This window comes from Planococcus citri, chromosome 2 (genome assembly GCF_950023065.1).
Source record: "Planococcus citri chromosome 2, ihPlaCitr1.1, whole genome shotgun sequence".
Classification (NCBI taxonomy): Eukaryota; Metazoa; Arthropoda; class Insecta; order Hemiptera; family Pseudococcidae; genus Planococcus; species Planococcus citri.
In genome coordinates, this window is record NC_088678.1 from 24,967,526 (window position 1) to 24,986,191 (window position 18,666).

Below are 18,666 nucleotides of genomic sequence, written 5' to 3' on the forward strand. Positions count from 1 at the left end.
GAAAAAGTTCCATTTTGGTAGGTATCGCGGTTATCGAGTAATCCTCTGCTGAAATGGATGATATTTTAGGTTTACTGAAAAATTTGACACTCCCTGGCTGCCTTTAAAAATGGGCTAGAGGGCTCTGATTTGCGCCATTGGTCATCCCTTCAAAAGGTCTTTCCACAGGAAAAATTTCAAAAAAATCGGCGAACCCCTCTACCACTTCTTGGTTGAATTGACGTGAAATGACCCTTGAAAAAATTACTACTTTTTTCACTAGGTACCTTTTTACAACCAAATTTTCAGAAAAAAAATTATCAAAGGAAAATTTTTCACAGGAAAACTTTCAAAAAAAAAAATGAAATTGGAAGAAAATTTGTACATAATATACTTGAAGTATTTTTTGATGGATGTCTCACTTGAATAAGTGTCGAGTATTTCCAAGAAATTGTGGCTGCATGTTTTCTTTTTTTTTTCTATAAAATTGGTTTTATTGAAAATCGAGCATGCTTCTGATCGATTTATTTAAATTCCGATCATAAAAAAGTGCCGAATCATTACGATGCTATTTCCTGAAAAATATATGATGTTTTCAAAATACCTATCATGATTTATTTTTCTCTAAAAATAATGGCTACTCCGTTGAACTGAATTGTAAAACTAGTTTTTTAATGCTATTCTGACCTCAAAATACAGTTTAATTTTTTTCAATTTTTTACGCAGCATTAGGCACCTAACTAACTACTTTATATAAAAACATATTTGTTTCAAGTAGGTATTAGCTAATCTGTAAATTCTGTATATCTACCTGTAGTTGATGTCTACCTCTACATAGGTATATCAATAAAAACCTAAACCTCATCCTTTTGGCAAATATGCAATTCAGACAAATGTTTTTCGATCGAACTGAAATGTAAGTGCGTAATTGCGCATCCATGCTAACCTTGAAACAGTCAAAAACGTTCAATCTGTGTCATAATTGACGAACCAGTTGGATCATCTCTGTTTAAAGTTCAACTGCTCAAAACTCGATTCACGTATGATCTATGTATTAGTATGATCTATGTATTAGTAAATATGTATGTAAGTTAATAAGTTATAGGTACCTATCCAAAGATATGTATTTCTTATGGCAAGGAAGTACATTCCTACATTAGTTATGTACGAGTACCTACCTATAGATATAAAAATATTCAAAATCTGGATTCCCTTTCTTCAGCTGTCTAATTACAAACGGAAGGAAGAAAATCAACGTTATCGATCGCATCAATCAAAAATAACATTTTTGCGCTAACATTGTATGGCACATGGTACATAATTTTTCGTGAGAGTGTTACCTGTACTTAACACTATACTTCGCTCTACTTCTCTTGGACCAGTTGAATGTTCAACGTGATGTGTTCAATTATCTAACTTACTTACTATAAGGCATAAGCGTGCATATACCTAACCACCTACGTATTCATTGTTCCTGGATTTTGGTATTTAAGAAATGCAAGCTATGCAACTTTATGGGTTAGGTAGGTATGTGCATAAATATTACTTAGATTCGTTCATGGGAAGTAGACGGTTCTTTTTTTTTTGTAAGTTCCAATATTTTATCAGCAATCGACTTCGCTAGTCGAAAATAGGGTTCAAACGTAATTTTAGTTTTTTTCGTCACACGTTCGCAAATGATGGTTTTTTCATTTTTTTCATTTTTTAAAAAAAAATCACTGAAGAAAATTATGGACTAGAACAAGCACAAAAAGATTTTAATAATGCCTTTCTAAATCGATCAAAAGGGTCGCAAAGATGGTAATCCGAGTTTATAATTGATGATTTTCATTTTCACCCTATTTGCAGCGTTTTTTTTTTTTTTTTTTTTTTTTGAGAACTGGAGAAACTGGAAATCTGCTGGAGGCTCCAGAATGATTCGAAACTATTACCAATCCACTCGAGAGATCAAAAATATGGTACGTATGTAGAAGCCAAATTTCAATTTTCTAAGTCCATTTGCTGAAATTTTTATTTTTTTCCCAATTTTGACCCTTTAGATTTTCAAAAATTCACTTGACGTTTTTTTCTTTGACTTTTTTGTTTGTTCAAGAGATCAACACGTTTAACCCTTTCGAAAAGATCGAAGTTCATTTTTATCAAGTTCAAAGGAGTTCTCAAAATTGTAGTCATTCCCTTCAAAATACGGTACGTTTGTGACTCTTTTATCATTTTTAGGTGGTATAATCGAAACCGAACAACTACATAATTATTACATTTAGGAATAATAACTAAGTAAGAATACTACCTATACGCGATTGTGGACAACAAACAATCACTTGTCGAAAATACGCAAATTTATTTTTTTTTCAATCATAATTATGAAAATTTTTCAAAATTTGAGCCTTTGCAAAAGGAGGGAAATTTTAGGGTTTCGGCGAATTTTTGAGAATTAAAAAAATTCAAGTAGGTAAGCTGTTTAAAAGGTGATTTTTAAACTTTTTCAAGAGTATAAATTTTTTTGACCAAAGTAAACCAAACCTAAGAGTAGGTCAAATTTCAATCTACCTAATCGATGACATTTTTTTAATTTTAGCCTCAAGATGAACGTCGAGCTGCTGACTGAATTTCGTATCTGTTCGATTAATTAGGTAGTTAGGTAGGTATGTTTAAAATTAAGACACGAGCGTTTATGAATTTTTTTAATTGAGTATTCTATTTTTTTATATAATGGTCATTTTTTATCTCAATCTAGTTCCTTATTATTTATAAGTTGATTTAGTTTAGTCTCGGTGGTGAAGTTATTTTTTTGGTTTTATGTACAAGATATGTACTTTTGATATTTTTATGGATTAGTCCCCATTTTAGTACGTACAATCTATGTTCTTACGATTAGGTATAGTACCTATTCTAAATACATAAATACAAATTAGTTGTTAGATATCTGTGCACATGGAGTGATTATTATTTTAATATTTTTGATAAAAAATTTCTGGCACAAAAAAGAGTTACATAAGTACCAAAGTAGGTATTTAAAGAATTTAAATTCAAAATATGTAGGTAGTTGCCTGGCTAACATTTTATTTTAACATGAGGTTATCGATTCTGTATTTTGTTCCTCCTGTTCAATTATTGTCCCCAAGTATTATTTAATTACGGTACTGGGTGTGGGTATGAAAAAAAACACTAAATATTCATCCCCAAGTACAAGACGTGAAAAAAGTTCAAATAGGTATTGAGATAGTTCATAGTGAAGTAGACATCAAAAAGTCATGTAAAATGGTTTTTTAATTATTTTTTTTATGTCATGTGTAATGTGTACAGTGTAACGAAAAATATTTTCCAAGTTTTCAAACTTTTAGCTCGCACTTGCACCGTAGAAGGGAGGATTGAGCTTGATTATTGACTTATTGAGCCTATTGACCTATTGGTATTGACCTGAAAATCTGAAATTTTTTCTTCGTCTTTTTGAGATCATTTGGGGAATTGGGCTTTGTCTTTTTGAATTTTGATCGTCGACCGTAGTCGACGATTTTGATGAGCTTCATAAAAATTTAAAAAAACATACATGTCATTAGCGTTTCATATATGGTACCATTGGATGGCGTGTGGGAATTTCCGCGTGAAGAAAGGAGAAGTTTGTCTTCTGACGTGTAATGCACACTGATGCTGCAATCACGACTAAACAGGGATTTCCAGCCAGCCAATAGCTAAAAGCCAAAAGCCAATAGCTAATGCAAGCTAATGGTATTTAAGCCAATAGCCAAAAGCTGGCTTAATGAAAAATTGCCAGCCAATAGCTAATAGCCAAAAGCTAATGAACTTGGGAGTGATTTTCAAATTTTTCAATTTTTAAAAATTTTTTTCTCAGATTTTATTTTTTTTTCACTCGTGACTCACGTCTTACACTCACTGACACCACAGAAATGAAAATTGTCCTTTTAATAATCGTCTACACATCATAACGAGTATTTTGAGGGGTCACATGTATTTTTGTTTTCGTAAGCCAAAAGCCAGCCAATCGCCAGCCAATGAAATTTTGCCAGCCAATAGCCAGCTTTATTTAAGCTAATGAAAATCAAGCTAAAAGCTGATAGCCAAAAGCTAATCGATGATTGGCTGGAAATCCCTGCGACTAAAGCTCTTTAATACAAGTATGGAAATAGATTATACTCTTAAGAAAGTCATAGGATTTTACGTAAGTTTTACGTACTGCGCAGTGCGCGAGCAAGCATCAAATCAGCTGTTCACGTACAACGTTGCACCCCATTGGTTGCTCCACCCACCTCCACCGCGTGACGACACCAACCTGCCATGCGCAGTACGTAATACATACGTAAAATGCTAAGACTTTCTTGAGAGCATAATCTATTTCCATACTTGTATTAAAGAGCTTTAATCACGACAATTAAACTGATAAGCGTCGACCGTATATAATGGACGAATAATTCAAATGGCAGGAAATGACGCCCACATTTTGGATGCAGAATCCTGGAAACGTTCTGCACATGCGCCAAACATGATGCTTACGGTGCTGGCGGAGAGAGAGACGGTTCCCTGGTTCAACCCACGTTCAACCAGTAAACCGTCTCTCTCTCCACCAGCACCGTAAGCGTCATGTTTGGCGCATGAGCAGAAGATTTCCAGGATTCTGCATCCAAAATCTAGGCTTCACATTTTGTCATTTTTTCACCGTTGAATTATTCGTCCATTATATACGGTCGACGCTGATAAGCGAAAATATGGTGGTTTTTTTTCATTTTTTCAAGATTTTTTACTTGTAATTCAAGACTAATTTTGGTTGTTCATTTTCTGAAAAGTGACTTTACTACTGAAATAAATTAAAACAAGAACAGTAGAGTAAATATTGGTGCATTCGACGTTCAGAAGGTATGTTTTTCAGATTGTTTTTTTGTTCTCAGTCAAAATGAATTCATGCAGATTGTCATGTGATAATAAATGCAAGGAAACTGCATACGATTGAAACTTAAGTAAGCTCTGCACGAATTATGCCTTAAAACAGGCCTTACTATCTGTATTTATCTTATGTAATGCTAATAGTACAGATATGTAATTAATTCAAGTTCTTAGTTCAACCGTACGTTCCTTTTGATTTCAGTTTTAGTGATCAAACTAGAAACAACTCAAGAGAGAACGAGTATCTAGGGTCGTTGGTGCACTCTTATTATTCATCAGAACAGAATTATAATATGCTGTGAATTCAAGCCTTCATTTTCACGACGATAAGTGATTTTGTTCCTGCCAAAATGTCATCGAGTAATTGTAGCGCGATTTGTACATTGTACAAAGAATGGGATACCACTGAAGTTCACTTTGATGAAGCAAATCATGTATGGGTGATTAATAACTTTTATCTCCACGAATTTGAAGGAGGAACTTTATATTCTTCTGAATTCTCAGCTGTTGGAAATGATGAGATTACATGGCGACTGAGGCTAAAACCAAATGGAGGAACGGATGCCAAGGATACAATTTCTCTCTACTTGAACCTCTGCAGTCCTAGGACTAAAAAAGTGTACGCGAAATTTGATGCTTTCGTTATGGATTCCCAGTATAAAAAAGTACCTATTTCGAAGGGTGAGATGAATGCATACGATTTTACGAGTGAAACGAAACCTGGTTGGGGCCGGAAAGAATTTCTAACGAAAGACGACAATTTCAAACAGAACTTTTTGATCGATAACACGTTGACGATCGTGTGTGAAGTACGTTTTTCTACAATACGCGATGCCATTAGTAACACATTGCATCATTGTAAAACAACTCAACTGTATCCAAACACTCCTCTTTGCGATCTTTCCGAAAACTTTGGACAATTACTAGAACACCGTGAATTGGCAGATGTCACACTTTCTGTAGATGGTCAAGAGTTTCCAGCTCACAAGGTTATTTTGTCTGCGCGATGTCCAGTATTCGCTGCTATGTTCAAACACGATATGAAAGAAAATGGACAAAATCGAATTGATATCGAAGATATGAATGCAGAAACGGTCGTCGAATTTTTGAAGTACGTTTATACCGGAAAATGTGATAATTTGAAAAATATAGCGGAAGGTTTGCTGGCAGCTGCTGATAAATACGGTTTAAATCGATTAAAAATGATTTGTGCAGAAGAACTTTACAAGACGTTATCTGTGGAAAATGCTGCGAATATTTTGTTGCTAGCGGATATGCATGGCGTTAAAGAACTGAAATCTGAATCGATCAAGTTTATCGTTGCTAAATTTATCGAAGTGTTCAATTCCACAGCTTGGAAAAACATCGTTCTTGTGCATTCTAATTTGGTGAATGAAGTGTATGAAGCGTTATCACTACGTACAGCATCCAATGGGTGATTGAATTGAAAATTCACAATCTCATGAAGTATTCTGAAGACGTAGCAGAAGTTTCATGTTTCTCTGCATACATTGGAAGTTATAATTTTGATTAAAATTAATCAATTTCGTTGTATTTCTTAGTTTATTCCTCAACAGGCTATGTTCATGTTTTCTATTCTATGTATCGATTTCTTATTACTTAATTTTATTACCATTAAATTTAGATTTGTTTCGTCTCTGGTGGTTCTTTCAACTTGCCCCATGATGAAAATGAACGACAGGGTATAGTGTAGAACCTTACAGTTAACTATGTTTTCTGTTGATTATGTGAATCAATAATAAAGTAGGATACCTGCATTGTATGAAATCAAATACCTTTATTTCGAATTGTTTCTGCCATAAATCAAGAGAAAAATTTAGTCGCACGGAGATTTTAGATCTGTAGTGAAAGGTAATAACTATCTAAATCTCAAATGGATTTCCGTACCTTTAATTTATAAAAAATTATTATTATTACTTGAAATTTTCGATTCCTTTTAGTTGGGTTCAAAAATTGTTCATTGTTGTGCCAGTTAAGATACTCTCCTTTTGAGTACCTATACCTGTTTTAAGAATTTCTCAAAAATCCCTTGAACATAGTCAATACCTAGGTAGCTTCATTTATACCCATTTTTGTAAAGAAGCATGAGGCTCAACCTTTACGGGAATTCTCTACACGAACTTTCTTTCACTTGAACTCAATATTCTATGAGTTTGAAGATACATACCTACAGTGAATCATTTAATAATAACTATAGACAAAATTTAATTTAATAAATCTCGAGATTTATTAGAAAGGGAAATGTGTCGTAAATGCTCGTAAATGGGTGATTTTTATCCATTCTGTTTTTTTTTTTAATTTTTAAAATTTTTGTTTTAATATGCTAGTCGGGAAGCCCACTTAAGGATAAATTGCACCCCCCCCCCCCCGGTCGATCCTACGGGACAACTTTTTTCTTAAGGAAAGTCCTAAGAAACATTTTCTAGCCCTTGTACCTACTTACAAAATGGCGGCCATTTTGATTGACAGATCAGCCAAAATCGCGGATTTCGCGTTCCGACATAGGACCTGCACAAAATTTTGCAAACTGTACAAAGGCAGATCGAAAGATCAAGCACAAATTTATCACCTGTCAAAATTTCAAGTGCTAAAGTGCGTTTTTCGATTTTTGGTGAATTTTTGAAAATCAAATTTAGGCCAAAAATGAGGGGAAAATCAAAATTTTACCAAATTGACCAAGAAAGCTGAAATTTGGGATACACCCTATTTTCGACATGCCAAATCGATTAGAAACTGTTTCAAACCGTTTTGAGCAGTTTTGGAGCCTCCAGCAGATTTTTGAAACTCTAAATTCCTACAAAATTTCACCAAAATGGAGTTGGAAAGCTGAAATTTACTCTGCAAACTGATTTCAATACGCCAAGAAGTCAACTGCAGGGGGATTTCAAGTCGTTTTGGAGCCTCCGGCGGGTTTTTGAAAATTCCTGGAGCCTCTATCAGATTTCTGAAACTTTAAATTTTCACAAAATTTCATCAAATGGAGATGGAAAGCTGAAATTTACTCTACACTCCAGTTTTAACACCCTCGGCCTCTGAAGACGACTTCAGGTGGGTTCAAATCATTTTGGAGCCTCCAGCGACTTTTTGAAAATTACTGGAGCCTCCAGTTGATTTTTGAAACTTGAAATTCCCGCAACATTTCACCAAATGGAGTTGGCAAGCTGAAATTTATACGATATGAAGTCGACTACATGCTGGTTTCAAATGGTTTTAAATGGTTTTGAAGCTTTCAGCTACTTTTTGGAAATTTCAATTTTCCAAAAAACACCATACGACCTCTCAAGAAGTGGCTGGAGGCTCCAAAACGACTTGAAATCCACCAGCAGACGACTTCGTAGCGTATTAAAATTAGTTTGCAGAATGAATTTTGTCTTTCCATCACCGTTTGATGAAATTTTTAGGAAATTCAAAATTTCAAAAATCTACTGGAGGCTCCAGGAATTTTCAAAAAGTCGCCGGAGGCTCCAAAACGACTTGAAATCCCCCTGCAGTTGACTTCGTAGCGTATTGAAATTAGTTTGCAGAGTAAATTTCGGCTATCCAACTCCATTTGATGAAATTTTGTGGGAATTTCGAGTTCCAAAAATCTGTTGGAGGCTCCAGAACTGCTCAATACGGTTTGAAACTGTTCCCAATCGATTTGGCATGTCGAAAATAGGGTATACCTATCCCAAATTTCAGCTTTCTTGGTCAATTTGGTAAAATTTTGATTTTTTCCCTCATTTTTGGCCTAAATTTGATTTTCAAAAATTCCCCAAAAATCGAAAAACGCACTATAGCACTTGAAATTTTTACAGGTGATAAATTTGTGCTTGATCTTTCGATCTACAATTGTACGGTTTGAAAAATTTTGTGCGTGTTCTATGTTGGAACGCAAAATCTGTGATTTTGGCTGACCTGTCAATCAAAATGGCCGCCATTTTGTAAGTAGGGCCACTTTTTTTTTAGTACAAGGGCTAGAAATGTTCCTTAGAACTCCCTCTTTAAGAAAAAAGTTGTCCCAGAGGATCGACGGGGGGGGGGGTGAAATTTATCCTTAAGTGGACTTCCCGACCAGCACATTAAAACAAATATTTTAAAAAGTTAAAAAAAAAACAGAACGGATAAAAATCACCCATTTACGAGCATTGACGATACATTTCCCTTTCTAATTAATCTCGAGATTTATTAGAAAGGAAATCACCTAATTTTTTTCAATGTAGTGATCACTACATTGGAAAAAATTAGGTGATCTTTACGTAAATGATCATCTCAAAAACACGTCTAGAAACACTCGAAACTCAAGGCGACTAAAATAATTTGAAAAATATTTCACCGTTTCCTATCACCATTTCAAATCAAAGGACAGATGGTAATTACCTACACTCGTTTGATCTAAATTTTCATTAAAGAAATTATCAACGATATCACGTTGGCAAAACTAGGTATCTACTATCTACCACATTATCCAGTTCTTCAACATCCACGCTAACAAACTGCAATCGTTTTAACGTTAAATAATAAGTAACACGAGCTCAGGTTCATTGATTAATGCACCGACCTTGACCGTTGATACGATAGCTAGATATGAAAAATGAATTCACTCGCGATTATTCGGTCAGTCAGTAAAAATTATGGTGAAAATGGACAAAATGTTGGGAAAAGGGGAAATGTCAAGTTCATTCGCCACTTCGCCAGGTTTGCAACGAACGCAAAACCTCAATCTGTCGATCGATGATGTATCAGTAGGTACACGTAGAGTGATCATAGTAACACGATCTTTAATAAATCCTAGATTTATAACTTCCCTTTTTCGATTCGTATTCTGTACCTGCGAGTACCTGAAGTAAACTTATTATTTATTAACGAAGAATACGAAAAATAAAACTAGTTTACCTACATGACCTTAGTTGCTGGCAATAGCGTTTAAAATTCGTGTAAATTTTTAAAAATTATTTCTTACGTTTTAAGAAAATAATACCACTGTTTTTTGTCTCGCGAATTGCAATAGATGCACCGTTAGGAGGAATAACTTTTAAACACTTTTGGAATAAATTTACAGACGTGCTAATGTCCAAAATATAAGGAGGAAAAATGCATTAGTGCACACTATGTCTTTATTTGTATTACATCATTCGCAATTCTGTATAAGACTTCAGTTAATTAACTCTCGTAGAGTTGTCGAAAAAAAAAACTGGATGTGGTATACGAGTTTCCAATACGGAATATGGTATTAACAGTTTGGTCAAAGTGTGTTGCTTCATTACCAAGTTTCTAATGGTCATATGCTAATGTCGCGATTATTTTCGTGTGCATTTCAATGGTACCTTATAGTCTTTCGAATCGTACACTAAAAATATCAAGATGGGGCTCTAATTGATTTAAATTTTACGAGATATGCGACAAAGATGCAATCTGACGAGTACCTCCTCGGCGCTAAATGGAGTCACAAATGAGAGATGGTAGGTAGATCTATAGGTAGGTATGCCCAAGAGGAGGATACTCTATAGGTAACAATAAATTGTAAAGCGACAGATTTAAAAATTAGGCATTCTATTCGAATAAGTAGTTAGATTTTTAGTGAATGCCATTTATATCTACTTGTAAAATGGCTCCAAGTTAATCGTGATACCGAAACGATGTAAATTATTGACTAAAGCCTTTTACAAATTACCGGCTTTGTATCTGGATATGCAATTTTACAACCGATTGGTTTTTAATTATGAAATTTTTTCAACCTTCGTTGCGTCGTCGCCGCCGCCGCATTTTACGAGCAGCCTAAGTAAGAATTTTGCCAATACGGATTTTTTAGATGGTTATTTAACATTGAATTTTTGCGGTTAATTATAAAAAAATTGTTATCTGAAAATGTACGGGTATGGTCCGAAGATGTTACACAATTTTATCCGCTGATGCGATGATGATGCAACAGGTTCTGGAAAATGATTCGTTATAGGTGTAGGTTACGTTTGCGGTTTATTAAGATATGCAGCTTATGTCTTCGAGGAGTAACGGGTTTTTTGAAAAATTTCCTAAAGAATTTTTTGATGTAAATTTGAGTGTTGGAATGATTTGTTCAAATGGGTACCTACATACCTACAATTTATTTCCAGTGAAAAATGATGTAAATTTATTATCATTTTCATTTTCAAGGTTTGCCTAGGCATGAGTGAAATTCCCATGTTGATGTAAAATTACGATAAATAGACTCAGGCTGAGCCTATGGATAAGATAAGATTCATTTACATATTGAGCAATAGGTCACGAGACACTTTTTCCAAAATCATGAATATCATGACCAAATTATGGGCTTAAAATTCCTTGAAATTTCTTTAAAATTATTTTCGTTGAAATATTTTGAATGTCTCATTAAATTTTGACTCATTTTTATTGGCCATGAGACACTTCTTCAAAAATTCATTTGTCAATTTTCGGGCTCAAAATTTTTCCAAATTGATCAAATTCTTTTTTACTGAAATGAATTGGGCAGAGAAAAATTGAAAAGACACAGAAAAATACATCACCAGTAAAAATATTAAATGCCAAGAAGTGCATTTTTTGATGAATTTTTTATAACCCAATTTGTGCCAAAAATTGAGGAAGAAAATCGAAATTTTACCAAATTAATACAGAAAGCTGAAGTTTGGTGAGTATACTTACTCCATGACTTCCCAATCCCATCGTAAACGGTTTCGAATCTTTTTTAGCAGTTTTGGAGCCTTCAGAAGATTTTTGAAATTATATCCAATGCTGAAATTCACTTTTATAGCAAAATTTTAACATGTCGAGTTGATTGGATATGGTTTTAGACCGTTTAGGAGCCTCCAAAAATGTTTTGAAAATACTGTAGTTTCGCAAACCCGTTTTGAGAAAAATGGCCCAATCTCTAATGAAAGTACCTGCCTCAGTCTGTGCTATTGCTCTCAAAATCCAATACCTACCACTTTTAGGATTCTCCTGAGCGTTTAAAAATTAGGAAATCGCCTATTTTCGGATAAATTCGTTTTTTTGAAAATTTTTTCTTGGCAAATATTTCCCATTAATTATGCCAAAATATTGAAAGATACCATTTCTGAAACTGGGGAAATATTTTGGAAAACATTGGTGCCAATTTTTTAGTCGTAATGGTCAATTTCAATAAATTGAGAAAAATAGCCAAAAACCTGAGACATTTTTTTCGATTTTTTTTTAAATTGACTATAACGACCAAAAAATTGGCACCACTGCGTTCTAAAATATTTCTCCAGTTTCAGGAATGCGATTTTTTAAAATATTTTGGCATAAATTTAATAATGTGAAATTTGGGACTGGGCCATTTTCCCTAAAATGGGTTGTGTACATATATGAACAGGAGTGAAAAGACCTCTTTTTTTTTTTTTTTTTTTTTTTTTAGGATACCCCTTCTTTGAGGCTTCATATTCTCCCTTTCAGGGGCAGCTCTGAAGCTAAAAAAATTTCTGAGTAACGCTCAATTTGAAATGAAGGTCTCTGCTGAATTTGATCAAAACCCGACAACCTTTTTCTAGGGCAATTTTCCCTAAAGTAAGTAGCTATATCTGATATTTGTGAATGGTAGGTAGCCTTATTTTAATTAAGAAACGGACTAGTAGGACCAGTAAGGCCTGTTAGACACCTCGATCGATCAATCAAAGACTACAGTGGTCAGCAGTAAAAAATTTTAAATGACTGATTTTAAAAAATAGTTGAAGGTGTTGCCTATTTTTAAATTTGAAGGGGCAATTAGTTTCGTTCTTCGAAACCAACAGACAAGATCCATTTTTGATCTTGGGAATGGGTTGAACATTAAAAACCAAACAAAATCATATTATTATAACTTTTTGCCCAATTTACAAATTGAAGGAGCTACAAATAAATTTTAATTTTAAAAAACAGCAATCAAAAAAATAATCGCGAAAATAAGTAGATAACTCTTCTAAAAATGAACAAATGTTGTTATGATCCAATTTTGCATCATTCTGAAATTTAAAAAGATTTACGAGTTTAAAAGTTGATAAATTTACGAAAATTTTCACCGAACAGTCAATTCCAAAATTCCAAAATTCCAAAACTCCTAAAATTGCAGAGTTCAGCACCTTGATTATTTGACTGATCCTTGAAAGTTTAGGAGGTTCTTGGGAATTTGATCTTTGGTCATTTTGATTGCAAACATTTTTGAAGAATTATATGGCCAATACTTGCAGATAAAATAGCTGCTGTGGCGATTTGTAATAAAAAAAAAATCCAATGTTTATCTTTTGGAGTAAAAATTTAATGCATGCATTTGTTGAGCTTGTTTTTCCAGTTTTGAGGTCTTTTTCGTGCTTCTTTTTGATGACAAAGCAGACCTCGTATTTTTTTATGGAAGTTGGATGAATGCTCTTTGTGTTTTATGAATGAATTGCGATTGTTTCTGAATCGGACGACTGTATAGACACGCCTGAAGGTATCTTGCCGAAAAAAAATGCTCGTTATAACCTTTTTTGGAAATTTGATTTTTTTCACTTTTTGTGGAATTTGCAAATTGGTTCAATTTTGACCATTTTCCTCACGAGTCACTTGAAGTTTCTGGAGAAAATTGAAAAATCGCTGGAGGCTCCAGAATGGGTTTACGCGTAGTTATCAATATGGTACCTAGTTTAGGTATTTAAAGAAATTATTAGCATTGATTCACTTTGCTCAAAAAATGTATATATACTTCATAGAAAAGTTTCAAAATTGCCCTTATACTTATCAGCTTTTTTTAATAGGTACCTTACATTTTTTATATTTTAAAAAGTTGAACCAAAAATCTAAAAACGAACTCTTGGACCTTAAAGATGCGTTTTCCATCTAGCCACATTAGTGATGATGATGAAAAAGGTTACTAGCGGTGTTCGTTACCATCGCAGATTATTTTTAAAATACATGGGTTCGTTAACCCATAATGGGTATCTATCATGACAGGCTTATACATACAAACTTGTACGTAAACTTCAAGCTATAGGAAACCGTAGACTGGGCCCTGGGTTAGACAACTCATCATTTTATTTCATAGAACCAATTGCAATTTCCGACATCATTTTCAAACTTGCGTAAGTATTTCATAGTACTTAAGTAGGTACTTCATTCCTTAGGTATATTTGGTGCGATTTAAAAGTTGAATAGTTTTGAAAAAAGAGCTGATTTTAGGATAATACACCGACATTTAGTTATTCTCCTTCAATTAACAAGTTATGCAATTTAATTCGCATGAAGGTACTTCGAAATTCTTTTGAAGGCATTTTGTAAGTACCTAAACCTATAGTTCTTAATTCTCCTGTGGATGACTCGTGAAAAAACAGTATTGTATTTAAAGTTCACATCGAATGAAATAATTACTCGCAGTAAAAAAGGAATTATTTGTATTTAATAACACGTGAAATAAAGTTATTTTGAATACATCTAATGAAATACTGAAAGTATTTGTTTGAAATATATACCTACATGATTTTACTTTTTATTCAACGTTGATTGTTCAAATTATTTTTCAGACGAAAACAAAATTAATATTTTAAGTAATGCGTTCTCAAGAGAAATAACTGTAATATTGAGAACTTCGATAAGTGTCATGGTAATTAATATACCAAAGGCAAAATTGGGAGAAAATGTTCGATAAAGTTAGACTTGTTGTTGCAGTTGTTCTTGTGGTTGATATTGGTATGGGTATGGCAATGCGGACGGGTAAGCTCCACTATCAGCATAAGATGCACCACCGTATTGGCCATCATAAGCAGGGTACGCTGCATACTGGTTTTGAAAATTTTCAGTGCTTGGATAATAACCTTGGAAATTGGCGGCGGGGTCTTGAGCAGAAATGCCGTTTTGATAATATTGTTCGCTGGAATAATAAGTTCGAATATTAGAGATTAGATAGAGGGTTGCGAAATGGATGATGGTGAATTCGTGAAGTAAGTACATAGGTACACATTAAGAAATAAGAAAAGAGAAATCTTACGGGGCTTGGAAACCATTGTAGTAAGCTGGGTTGTATGGTTCGTATTGTGGTTGTTGAGGAGCTGCGGCGAATGAGTTGCTGGGAATTGTGTTGCTGGAAATTGAGTTGAATTGGCTTTGGCCAAGAACAGTTTGTGGGATGGCGGTAAGTACCGCGAATAAGGCGGCTACAGTAGCAATTTGCATCTGAAAAATTATATTTCATTAATATTTACATCATTGCACTTGCAGGGTTAAAATAACGCTAAAATATGTTCGGTGTGTTCATTTTTGCCAATTTTGAAGTTTTTAGGCTTACTTACATAAGTAGATATTTTCTGCATGAAAATGATTTTTTCAAGAAACTTTTTTTTTCTTAGATCTTGCTGAATACTTCATATCTTAAAAGTATTTTTTACGATAAATTTCATAAAATGATAAGCTAATATTTTTTACAAAAGGTACCTAAGGGAAGTTCTATTATCAAGTTCGTATACTTATTGAAAGTAGGCACACTTTATTACATTTGAAAAACTGCAAGCATTTAAAATATCTTTATGGTCTTACCAGGGAATATTTTAAGCTGACAGTATTCGATTTGAACGAAATCAAGTTTAATTGAAAGAGCATGTACTAAAATCTCGTAACTAAAATTTCAGGTGCAAAAGCTCATTTTTAAATTAACGAATTTTTGAAAAAAAATCAAATGAAAACTTGTTCTAAGGGCAATTTTTAAACCTTCCTTGGAAATATAATTTTTTTCAAGCAAAGTGAACCAATGTGAATAATTCCTTCAATTCATCAACTTTTATACTCGTACATCGAAAACTACTAGATTCTGGAGTCTCCTGCAACTTTTCAATTTTCTTCAAAAACATCAAATTACATACTCTGAAAAGGGCAAAAATTAACTTTGGCATCTATAACTTTGGTTGATGCTTATTTACCACCATCGTGGCCGTTTTAGGTCGTTTTTGAGAAATTCCACGAGTGTAAGTTCAAAAGTGAATTTTTCTAGGGAAATTTGAAAGCTTGTTGCTGACTCCAAAAAGATCAAAGTGAAATTAAAATATGTGGTTTTCTGGTCAGGTGATCGACTGATCGTGTAGACACGTACACCAGACGATATCTTGCTGAAAACCTCACTCGTTACACACCTTCTTTGAAAATTTGATTTTTTCAGTTTTTTTTTTTAAATTTTCAAATTGGTCAAAAATTCACTTCTGAGCACTCTTGGAATTTTTCAGTAGCTGCATAAAACAGTCGAGAGGGTCTTCAATAAGCACCCACCAAAGTTTTGGTGCTAAAATTCAAGGGTTTGGCTTTTGAAAAGTGATCTAAAGGTTCTGAAAAAAATGAAAAATCACTGGAAGCTCCATGAATGGGCCTGAAACTAGTGGTTGTTGATTTATGGGAGTTGAATTGAAGGGTAGGTATTTTTCACCTATAGGTTAACTTTACTTCAAAAAAACATATTATTTCGTAAAAAAGTTTTAAAAAAACCCTTGAAACAACTTTTTTGAATTTTTAAATTTTTCAAAAATTGACTAAAAATCTAAACTTTTGTCTTGAGAGTCAAGTTATGCAACATTCAAGAGTCTTGAAACCACATTTAGCAAGAAAACAATAATTGTCTCTGATGTGTATAAAAAATAACCACTCAAATTACATGCAAAAGTATTGGGTCTTGCTGGATTCACCGACTCTCAGTCCAAACTTGAAATGAATCAGTCAGTCGTTCATCAAATCATCACTTTTCAGTTTTCAGTATCAGTTTTTCACTCATTCGGTATCATATTTAATTTATTTTGAATGAAAAATTTTCCAAGTCCTGTCACATACCAACGTCCTACACCACGGTATAATTAATTCAATTCCAATCGTTTTTGAAAATAAAATTACTATCGATTTAATTGGAGCAATTTTATTTTTAATTTTGAAAGAAAAACCAATCCAAGTTCGAAATCGAAACTTGGAACGGATTCCCAGAAAATGGAATCAATTTCGAGCTCCAATAAATTCGGCTTACGTCTTGGTACAAAACTGAAAATTTTAAAATTTAATTTACCTATAGCTAAATAATCAATAATCATTCATACAACAATTATGAATTACGACGAGTTGAAAACTGAAATCCATTTGCCATTTCGTTGAATTAATTGTTGGAACTTCTGGACATTTTTTCCAGGAAAAAGTCAACAACTACTTATTTTATAATCAGAGCTCAGATATTCTTTCCCTAAGAAACCCTAAATAGGCGCTGAAATATTCCCTAAAAAATGCCAAAATATGCCCTAAAAGGCTAAAACGTAAAAATATTTATTCTCCAACGATACGGATATTGCTTTACAAGGAAAATCAATATTATGGGACGAAAAAATAAAGTATGATCAATTAATTAATTATTTATTTAATTAATTAATTATCGTTTATCAATCAACTTATCAAGCAAAAAAAGTTGAGAGAGTGAGCCGGATTGAAGAGTCATGAAAAGAATCATGAATCAAAGTGAATCGACTCTTTTGGACTGGTAGTCGGTGAATCTAGCTCTAGCACGACCGAAAAGTATTCAATACCTATTTAAATTTTTTAAAATTGTAAGAAGTGAAAATGTTGTATTTTTTTTTTATTTAAAAATTTTCAATTTCAAAGAAAACACGGTACCTAAGCGAATTCAATTCGTTAAAAATTCCAAAAATCGTTAAATTTGAATAAAAATGGATCAACATGAATATTATTTCACCCTGAATTGTCTCTCTAGAGTATTTTACGCCCGCAGCATTTTTTCAAAAAAGTAACCCATCGAATGAAAAAACTCGAATGCAGGTAGGTAGGTACCTAAGAATGATAAAACCACTGTTTTGTTTTATAGAGAACATCGCGAGTATTGGTTACCTCACTTTCCTGTTCTCCCTTCCTACATTTAATTGAAATGAAAATATGTTAGCACTTATGAAAAAGTAGGCACCGCATTTAAAGCTCGTCCATTTAAAAGCATAAGAAATATTTTTCATTTTTTTTCCAATGATAATTTTAAAAGGTTGAGGCAAATAACAAAATAATTTATTAAAAGTGATAGCATATTTTATCATTTTTGTTTTAGCTTGTTTGACATCAAGTAATAATTGTTATAAAACCTAGTTTTCAATTTAGAAAACAAAAAAAAATCTCAAAAAAGTATCGGTAAGTATTGTAGGTATCGTATAAGTTTATGTAAAACAAGAAATATATAAAATAAAATAAAATAAATCCCTTTAATTGAAATGATGAACAACACCCAAAATATGGACATAAAAGAAAAGAAAAGAAAAATTACACAACAGCATTAACTTTCCCTCAATCGCCAATTCGTTAACTAAAGTATATACTTACATTCATGATGATAAATCCAAAAATTTGATTTCAGCTCTGCAGCAAAATTCACACAAGCACTGGTTGAATTTCCTTAATACCCAGCGCTTTTATATATATTCTTCCCAATAATCGAAATATGGGAAAAAGACACTGTTGCGTAATCCAATACACCAGATGGCTGAATTTTTTATGCTTCTTTAGGGCAAATGTTGCTCGAAAATCTCTTTAAGAGTCATCGTTACAAGTTAGATCATAAAAGACAATTTTTCTCTTTAGGAAAAAAAACGAGCACACCTGTTTTAAACTCAGATTTATGAATTTATTATAATCCTTCGAGTTGGTTCGAAATTTTAATTAAACCCATATATAAAAAAATCACACGTTGACGGTTTTTTATGAGCACTTTAACCGATCTCGTATTGTACTTACACGTTTTTACGAATTTACTTATTTAAATTTCAAATTAGTTTTACCAGCGAACGAATT

General features: G+C 33.2%; 2 protein-coding genes across 4 annotated transcripts; one reads left to right on the forward strand and one right to left on the reverse strand.

The window, feature by feature from the left end:
• The first annotated feature begins 4,383 nt into the window (after positions 1-4,383).
• Positions 4,384-6,532, forward strand: LOC135835142 (speckle-type POZ protein-like). Of its 3 annotated transcripts, XM_065349281.1 has the most exons (3): positions 4,384-4,949; positions 5,078-5,309; positions 5,380-6,532. In XM_065349281.1, exon 3 carries the CDS (start codon positions 5,520-5,522, stop codon positions 6,312-6,314), a length of 795 nt encoding a protein of 264 aa, XP_065205353.1. In that variant the 5' UTR covers positions 4,384-4,949; positions 5,078-5,309; positions 5,380-5,519; the 3' UTR covers positions 6,315-6,532. The 3 variants fall into 3 exon arrangements, with proteins under 3 accessions (XP_065205353.1, XP_065205351.1, XP_065205352.1); XM_065349279.1 differs by having other exon boundaries at positions 5,078-6,532; XM_065349280.1 differs by having other exon boundaries at positions 4,384-4,848; positions 5,078-6,532.
• Positions 6,533-14,238: 7,706 nt separating this feature from the next.
• LOC135835143 (uncharacterized) lies at positions 14,239-18,356 on the reverse strand. Its single transcript, XM_065349282.1, has 3 exons — positions 18,199-18,356; positions 14,849-15,033; positions 14,239-14,731 (listed from the first exon to the last, which is right to left on the reverse strand). Exons 1-3 carry the CDS (start codon positions 18,202-18,204, stop codon positions 14,512-14,514), a joined length of 411 nt encoding a protein of 136 aa, XP_065205354.1. The 5' UTR covers positions 18,205-18,356; the 3' UTR covers positions 14,239-14,511.
• Positions 18,357-18,666: the final 310 nt, after the last annotated feature.

Excerpts from the sequence above, each read along its gene's own strand:
- LOC135835142 (XM_065349279.1), top strand. The coding sequence starts at position 5,226 with ATGTCATCGAGTAATTGTAGCGCGATTTGTACATTGTACAAAGAATGG.
- LOC135835143 (XM_065349282.1), bottom strand. Across the intron at positions 14,732-14,848 it reads TACAATGGTTTCCAAGCCCC|CGAACAATATTATCAAAACG; the intron begins GTAAGATTTCTC and ends TTATTATTCCAG.